Source organism: Corylus avellana, chromosome ca1 (genome assembly GCF_901000735.1).
Source record: "Corylus avellana chromosome ca1, CavTom2PMs-1.0".
NCBI classification, from domain to species: Eukaryota; Viridiplantae; Streptophyta; class Magnoliopsida; order Fagales; family Betulaceae; genus Corylus; species Corylus avellana.
The window spans coordinates 31,376,614-31,384,901 of NC_081541.1; the positions used below are offsets into that span (position 1 = coordinate 31,376,614).

General features: G+C 36.5%; 1 protein-coding gene across 2 annotated transcripts; it reads right to left on the reverse strand.

Annotated features, from left to right (window-relative positions):
- Positions 1-495: 495 nt before the first annotated feature.
- Positions 496-7,538, reverse strand: LOC132180653 (V-type proton ATPase subunit B2). Of its 2 annotated transcripts, none has more exons than XM_059593552.1 (15): positions 7,384-7,538; positions 6,653-6,714; positions 6,352-6,407; positions 6,159-6,257; positions 5,828-5,887; positions 4,697-4,808; positions 4,401-4,609; positions 3,482-3,610; positions 3,220-3,357; positions 2,777-2,927; positions 2,510-2,592; positions 1,961-2,008; positions 1,339-1,392; positions 1,161-1,244; positions 496-1,051 (listed from the first exon to the last, which is right to left on the reverse strand). In XM_059593552.1, the coding sequence occupies exons 2-15, from the start codon at positions 6,705-6,707 to the stop codon at positions 866-868; spliced, it is 1,464 nt and encodes a 487-aa protein (XP_059449535.1). In that variant the 5' UTR covers positions 6,708-6,714; positions 7,384-7,538; the 3' UTR covers positions 496-865. The 2 variants fall into 2 exon arrangements, with proteins under 2 accessions (XP_059449535.1, XP_059449541.1); XM_059593558.1 differs by having other exon boundaries at positions 7,326-7,538.
- Positions 7,539-8,288: the final 750 nt, after the last annotated feature.

Genomic DNA, 8,288 nt, shown 5'->3' on the forward strand with positions numbered 1-8,288 from the left:
CACGGGCAAATGGAGACGGAGGAAGATAGATTGGGCATGCAAGCCAAGCACGGGCACATGGAGGCCAAAATTGGACGCAACGGAAGATGTCAAGGAGCTGCGTTGCCTAAAGCTTTAAAATGGTGGCTCGACCACTCTAAGGTGGTCCAACCATCCTCTTTGGTGGATGGTCCAAAAAAACCTTTTCTTAAAAAAAAAATTTCGTTCAAAATAGATGAGGTCATTACGGTCAGAATTTTGAGAATTGCAGGATCCTGAACCATCATTAAATGACATGAAATAATAAAATAAAACATTTGAAGTCCAGACAATTAGGGCAAAACTATATAGCTCGAGGATTTCACATTTCACATCTCTCCTCTAGTTCCCTAGGAATCATAATAGCAGTCAAAAAGCTCATAGCATGCTCACACATAAAGCTACAGAACCAACATTGACATTATATTATGAAAACATTAAAGATTATATATCGACTTGAAAGTAAGAAATTCCATGGAGATAAAACATATTAAATATGATTATAAAACAAGCAACATATGACATATCTAACTGGGCTCCATCAATCCTAAATGACCGATCGTTCGTCAAAACTCAATAAAGGAGTAAATGCAACACCCCAAATCACAAATGGGTGACACAAACTAACAAAAAAGGAAACGAAAAATACAGGAATTACAAGATCTGCAACGTCCTCACTAAAAGAATACTCCTCATTGGACTAGCCGAACTCAAAACGGACCAGAACCTTTATTTTTACTGCTGGATATAAGAGAGATGTGCAAGCCAGGAAGGAAAAGCAGATAAATAAACAAATTGCAGAGCTCATGCGATGCTGATTAAGGTGAAGAAATAGGAGATACGAGCATCAATTAGTTGCGTCTCGGCTGTAGTACTGGTCAAGGGTCTTTGCAGGTATACGATGGAGAAGCTCACGGGGGAAAATGCGAAGGAGTGTCCATGCCAAATCTAGCGACTGGAAGATATTGCGGGTGTCATAGGCTCCTTGGGCTACAAATTTCCTCTCAAATTTATCCAAGAACTCCAGATACAGCTGTTATATAAAGACAAATCTCATTAGCATGTTCTGTTTGTTTCCGTGAATTATTTACTCATTGATGCAACAAGAACAATCTTCATAATAAAGAAATGAGGTAACAGACCAGGTCCTCAGAAGAAAGCGCTTCTTCTCCAACCACAGCTTTCATTGCCTGGACATCCTTCCCAATAGCATAATTTGCATATAGCTGAAAATAAGGCAAACATTGCATGAAAAGAAGGTTAGATGGCTTCAAGTTAGACAGTACCGAATTTGTATTATGATTGACTACCCAGACAGACCTGGTTGGATACATCAGCATGGTCCCTGCGAGTCATCCCCTCACCAATGGCACTCTGCAGAAAATCAATAATGCTTTAGAGTACACCCCCAAATTTGTGCTTAAATTTCTGAGATGCCATCCCTCTCAGGACATGTTTGGTAAAATGTTTGGCAGACAGCTGCTTTTTTACAGCAAAAGCAATTTTAAATGTGTTGTAAAACATGCTAGGCTGCTGCACAAGAAGCAGCTGCTGTCCAGTAGCAGCTTTTGGGAAGCAGCAAGGGGGTTTGCTTCTCAAAGCACCCCTAGGCTAGTAAATTATTTTGATTGGCAACCTCATTATTTTTTAAACATTGCCATGATAATCTTTTATACTTTCTCCAATCATCCCATGATATTTATTTTAGTTATTTCACATGTTCAGAGCAATTTTAAAAACAATATTTAACAGACACTAAGCAAAGCATTTCATTGCTGCATGCAGCTGCTTCAGCAGAACATTTACTAAACAATTTTTTAGCAGCGAAGCTGCAGCAGTTTTGCAAAGCTATTCATTCACAGCAGCTTTTGCATAAGTAAAGCATTACCAAACTGGCCCTCAATATGTAGAAAGTTCGAACGATTTAAAAATTAATCCTTACCTTCATCAGACGAGACAGGGATGGGAGAACGTTGATGGGTGGATATATCTGCTCAATTCAAACAGATCTTAGCTTCAGAATCTTTATAAGCTCACATAACTAAGCAATATCATTCCTAATCTGTGTACCAGTGATAGAAAGGAATAAGAGACCTAGCTCTCCCAATGCAACAAGAACTATTTTACAATTTGAAATCAAACTAGATGAAGCTAATCTTCATGTATTGTTTTTAGTGACCAACCAGTTCTGTCAAAACCCATTCACAATAAAAATATTCACCAATACCACATTAGTATAGAGAATGGACAGCTCTCATCGGTGGCATAAAACTAAATGTCCACTTCCTTAAATACAGTTTGCAGTATCCTGTTTATCAGATAACAATATTTGGACATTAGGATAAGAATGTTGCATATTACATGTTGCCACATACATCCCTAAATTACCACCTACAGAAGACACCGAAATCTATCTGAAGGTTAGATAACTCGTCAAACCACTATCCTCAATGACATTACTTCAGGACTCTAAACATTGTTATAACCTTACCTGTCTGTTGTGCAATTGCCTGTCAATGTATATCTGCCCCTCCGTGATATATCCTGTAAGATCTGGCGTGGGATGCGTTATATCTGGCCAAACAAGGAAAGCAATGTTAAAGAATAATGACCACTAAAGCAAGAAAGAATAATAGGCGAGACGATCTTTTTATTTTTAAGAAAACGTAATCGAGATATCATTAAAAGCATAAGACGTCTTTAGGTACACAAGAAGTATACATGAGCAAATGTCTAATCTGGTTTAGGATTGCTTTACCATCATTAGGCATAGTTAAAATTGGAATTTGTGTTATAGAGCCTTTCCGCCCTTCAATTCTTCCAGCACGCTCATAAATTGTTGCCAAATCAGTATACATATACCCAGGGTACCCACGCCTCCCAGGCACTTCTTCACGTGCAGCAGACACCTGCACAGCAGCAATAGGTAGTTCGTGTCATGCAAATTGTTTTAGAAAGTGCTTGAAGATCTTACAGCGCAATCAAAAACACTCCAAAAAAATAGCAAAGTTTTAACTTTCTAATACTTGGAAACCATGTAATTTGCAAATATTTTGGAATATATTGAAGCTATCAGAATTCCAAAAAGATGTTAAAGGATGTTACAAACAGGTGCATGCATTTTGATTTTTCTTTTCAACAAATTACAGTATAAGGTAGAGCCTCAACTAGCAAATTTAAAATGTAAAGTTTTTACATTACCTCACGAAGAGCATCAGCATAAGAACTCATATCTGTAAGTATGACAAGGACATGCTTCCCACATTCATAAGCCAAATATTCAGCAGTAGTAAGAGCAATACGAGGAGTGATAATACGTTCAATTGTAGGGTCATTTGCCTGTATAAGAGCACGTCAGGACACACAACTTTAGGAAAGGCATTCGGGCAAGGTATGGCTGAATTCCCACATTATAGAAACGGGTAATCACAATATGATTCACATGAGAATTTCAAAAATATACCAGGTTCAAAAATAGGGTTACTCTCTCCATTGAGCCATTCTCCTCAAAATCGCGTTTAAAAAACTGTGCAGTCTCCATATTTACACCCATAGCTGCAAATACAATGGCAAAGTTGTCCTCTTCCCCATCCTGTAAATTCATATAGTAGGTTAGAATAATCACCTAAAAGTTAGAACCAAAATAAAAACATTAATAAGAAGATAAGAGACATAGTAAATCAAGTGGCCGTCCAAGAAACAACAGGGTCACAAGTAAGCAAATAGCATGAGATAACATTTTAATTGAATCAGTTCGACTTCAAGTTATCCATGGGACATTTCGACTCTTTCAGAGATTTCAAATTTAGAAGTTTGACTACTTTAATACAAGGATAAATATGACACTATATGGTAGATAATTCTGGCACCACACGAATTTCATTGCGAAAGGGAGCTGCTATTTCTACTTCTACTAAGATTTTGGCTTTGACTACAAAATTATGGTGTACATGCATTTGTAGTTGGACAAAATTAATCAAAGTGGATGGACTTCAAGCCATCTATGGGCCATTCCAACTCTTCCAGAGATTTCAAATTTACTTTAAGCTACAAATGCATGCAATTTTATCTAAGAGAGAAAAAAAAAGTAAGTTCAACCACTTTAATCTCCAAAGATAAGTACTTCATTGTAAGGTAGATAATTCTAGCCCAACACAATTTTCATTGCATAGGGAGCCACTAGCCCTACAAAGATTTTGGCTTCACCGACCAAAATTTTGTACATGCATTTTTAAGTACGTCTAACATAAAAATCAGTGACAAAAGGCAAATTCATCAGAAGATATAGGACAACCTTTTTATGGTTCTCCTGCTTTCAGACATCTAACTTTGTTTAATATTCAATTATCACTAGCTAATAATTATTAGTACAACAGTGATACCCCAAGAAGGTTTTCAGTCTTCTCCAGTCGCTTGACCAAACCAGCTTGGCGACATATCTGAGCAGCAATTTCATTATGTGGAAGACCGGCAGCAGAGAAAAGAGGAATTTTCTGTCCTCTGGCAATTGAATTCATGACGTCAATTGTAGAAATCCCTGTCTGTATCATCTCCTCAGGATAGGTTCTCTCACTAGGGTTGATAGAACTCCCTAGAAAAGACAAGTGATGAATTAAAGGATATGAAAATATATCATGGATACAAACATCATGTATCATCATTTGCTCCACTAACTCACCAGATATATCCAAGTAAGCCTCAGGCAAAATAGGGGGGCCATTATCAATGGGTTTTCCAGAACCATTAAATATACGCCCAAGCATGTCCATTGAGACAGGAGTTTTCAAAACCTGCAACAATGTCCAGGGAGAGGATGGGGGATTAGAGGAGCAGAAATGATTCTTCTGAGAAAAAATGCTGAAGTAAAAGTCAGACAATCAAAAATTGCAAAAGACAAAACCGAGCTCCCCTCTATAGTCCATACTAATACATCACTACTTTATAGTTCATCAAAAAATGGCTGCCTAGCAAAGACTTTTTTACACCAGGCTACTCTATTTATTAAAATACCAACATGTGGAGGAAACTCTTAATTGAAGTACAGGCAGTTGGTGCCAAAGCCTTATACAATAAGTGAAATCCCTCTGTGCTACAACAAATTCTTCTATTTGCTTTTGGACAATCATATTCACATATACTATGCCAGGCTGTATGTATTATCTCATTCAGTTCCCATCTCCTTTATCACCTCATCACTCTACCAGTGAATCCATAATCTAAACTTTCCAATATAGTGGCATACAATCCAGCATTTGAAAATTCGGGATTAATATAACGCCACCAATGCTTAGCATTGAAGAAAGCATGCATGGTCCCAGGAATAAAAAGAGTGGGATTAAAGTACATAATTCCCTTAAAGAACCTATCATGAAGGTCCTGATGCTTTTAGCCAAGCACAACATCACAAGTTTCTAATACCAAATGACCCGTGTATGTGGGTTGCGCCCTCTGCGCTCTTTTTATATATCATTATTACTTATCAAAAAAAAGTTTCTAATACCAAATGAGAACTTCTAGCATACTGCAAATACACCCACTAGGTCTTGTAGTGTTTTAGAGTCCCCTTAATGATATCACTTCACCAGGTAGATAACTCTAGAGTCAAAATTTACATAATGAGCGTACCATGCAATGCCTAGACAAATCAATTCACTATGCCAATTTTTTTTAAGTAATTCATATCATTGATAAGCGCAAAGGGACACAACCCTAGTACACAAGATGTATACAAAGAGAGTCCCCCCATTAAAGGCACTAACGGAAAAATACTTCAATAATACATAGGAAGAGTATGAAAAAAGTTTAATACCTCTCCTGTAAATTGCACGGTTGTGTATTTGTTGTCAATTCCAGATGTTCCTTCAAAAACCTGGCCATTAACAAACAAATAAACAAAGCATAGAGATAATAAATTTCTTCACTATTGACTATAATTCCAGAATAGATTTAAAGAAAAGGGGAGGTGTTTTTAACTACATGGCAATTTAGAGACATGTATGAACTATAATTCTATGAAGAAGTATAAGGGTCCATGATCAAGATGTGAAAGTTCTCAAATTTATAAACTGAGCAAGAATGTCAATTATGGGGAAATCACAACCATGAGGATCAAATAATATAGATTTAAAAATAACAATAACCTGGACAACAGCCTTTTCACCATCAACTTCTAGAACTTGACCACGTCGAGTGGTTCCGTCTCCTAAACGTATATTGACAATCTCTTGATATTTCGGCCCCTGACACAGTTAATCAGAGGATAGATTATTCACCCAGAAATACGAGGAAGGGTGAGAAAGCTTAACAAGACTGGCAAGAAGGTAAAATCCCCACCTTCACTTTTTCAAGGATAACCAGAGGTCCGGCAACCCCAGAAACAGTTCTATACTCTGCAATGTAATTAAAAATAAATAAATGAGCAAAACTTATTGAAATATAGCTAGAACCAATTGTACAAGTTCTCATAATCTTAACCACTTTATTCTATTTACTACACATAATTTACTATTAATTCATTGAAGATTGTGCTTGATTCTCATATTCTGCAAGTATCTCAAAATCACATGGCCAAAATTGACCTCATCACTGAATCCAATGACATGAAATATAACACGTAAATCAGTGTAAAACTCACCCATGCCAACTTCCAGTGTCCCCTCCATGTCGTTTTCGTTTTGCACCACACCCATTATAGAGCTTCAAACACACAAACAAAAAATTAAAAAAATCCATAGACACCAATATAAACACAACTACTGTGATACTTCAGGGGTTCATAAATAAGATACTCCAATATGCTCATGCTAAATTATTCATTATTCTCTGTTTGGTTGCCAAGAAAACACACTACAATGGAAATGAACCGAAAATGAATCTCATTTTCCTAAATTCAACTAATCCAAATACTGAAATTCGGCACAGTTACGAGCACAGTTCATAGTCCTCTCGGGTCCCGCACAGCAAATACTGCAATCTATCAATTTGTGACGATTCTTATTTCTCTCACTTTAACCAAACGCAGCCCTAACTCAAATTCTATGACAATTAAACGCCATTATTACTCGAAAACCTCAAAAATTACACTAAAGAAACCTCATTTCATACAACATACGATAAAACGAAAACAAAACTATCGATAATTTATAAAAAAAAAAAAAAAAAATCGCCAAAAATCTAACTAAGAAATTCGAAAATGAAAATCAAATTTCCACATCAGCTACACAATTGAACACGTTCCATTGTCATATATACTCAAGGTTTGTGATCACAGAGACTATAAAATTAAGATTGAATCAAAGAGAAATTACGATTTAGGATCAAGTGGCTGCGAATTGAGGATGGATCTGAAAGTGAATCGGAGCGTACCTGTACTTTTTGATCCGAAACAGAGAGAGAGCGAGAGAGCGAGCGAGCGAGAGAGAATGGGAGAGGGGGAATAAACTGGGATCTAGTGGAGGAGAAAAGTGAATAAATTATATAATTTATAAGTAAATTAGAAATGTAAATTAAATCGGCTGATTTGTGATTATTGAAAATATTGATGGATAAAAGACAAGAACGACTGGTATGTACTACTGCGTAAATGGCCCAGCCAGACGGGGGGATATTTGGTTCGTTGCTGTGTTTTGACGTGGCTGACAGTGATTGTGTTGTGTGTGTGATCTGATCTCAATCTTTTAAAAATAATTTCAGAGGATTTTTTTTTAAAAAATTATTTATTAAAAATAATGTATATGGAATCCTAAAATGTGAATTATTCAATTAAAAATAAAAGATTTTATTGTCTTTTTTAAGATAGAATAATCTACAGATATATATATACAGTAAACAAGTTCAGTCACTCTATAATAGGACCGATTGTAGAGTAGTATAGTCCAGTCTTTTATGGGGACACAGACAACTGATTGGGGGGACGGGGTCCACTGCAGCTTCCGAAAATTTTATCGTTTTTCAGCTTGGCATTGTAGTTAATATCTGACGGCCCGAGATGAAGGAGCTAATATAATTTTGTTTCACTTCGTAAGAACTAAGATGGGACTTAGAAAGTGTATAACCTATCAATGGAATAAATTCCTTCAAATTTGGTTTTAAAAAAATTTGCTTTAACTTATTCTATAAAATTCATATGTTTTCAAAATACATATAATTTTTAATAGGCTCGATACCCAGTCTATCGACTAACTGTCCCGAGAACAGTTGCTTAACACCACATCGAATCTCCTCCTAAGCCACGTCAATAATTGTCCCCATGATCCTAGCACGAGGCAGTA

Coding starts and splice junctions, on each gene's coding strand:
- LOC132180653 (XM_059593552.1), bottom strand. CDS start 6,707: ATGGGTGTGGTGCAAAACGAAAACGACATGGAGGGGACACTGGAAGTT. Junction 1,393..1,960: donor CCCTGTCTCGTCTGATGAAG/GTAAGGATTAAT, acceptor GATTTTCTGCAG/AGTGCCATTGGTGAGGGGAT. Junction 1,052..1,160: donor CGCTTTCTTCTGAGGACCTG/GTCTGTTACCTC, acceptor TTTATATAACAG/CTGTATCTGGAGTTCTTGGA.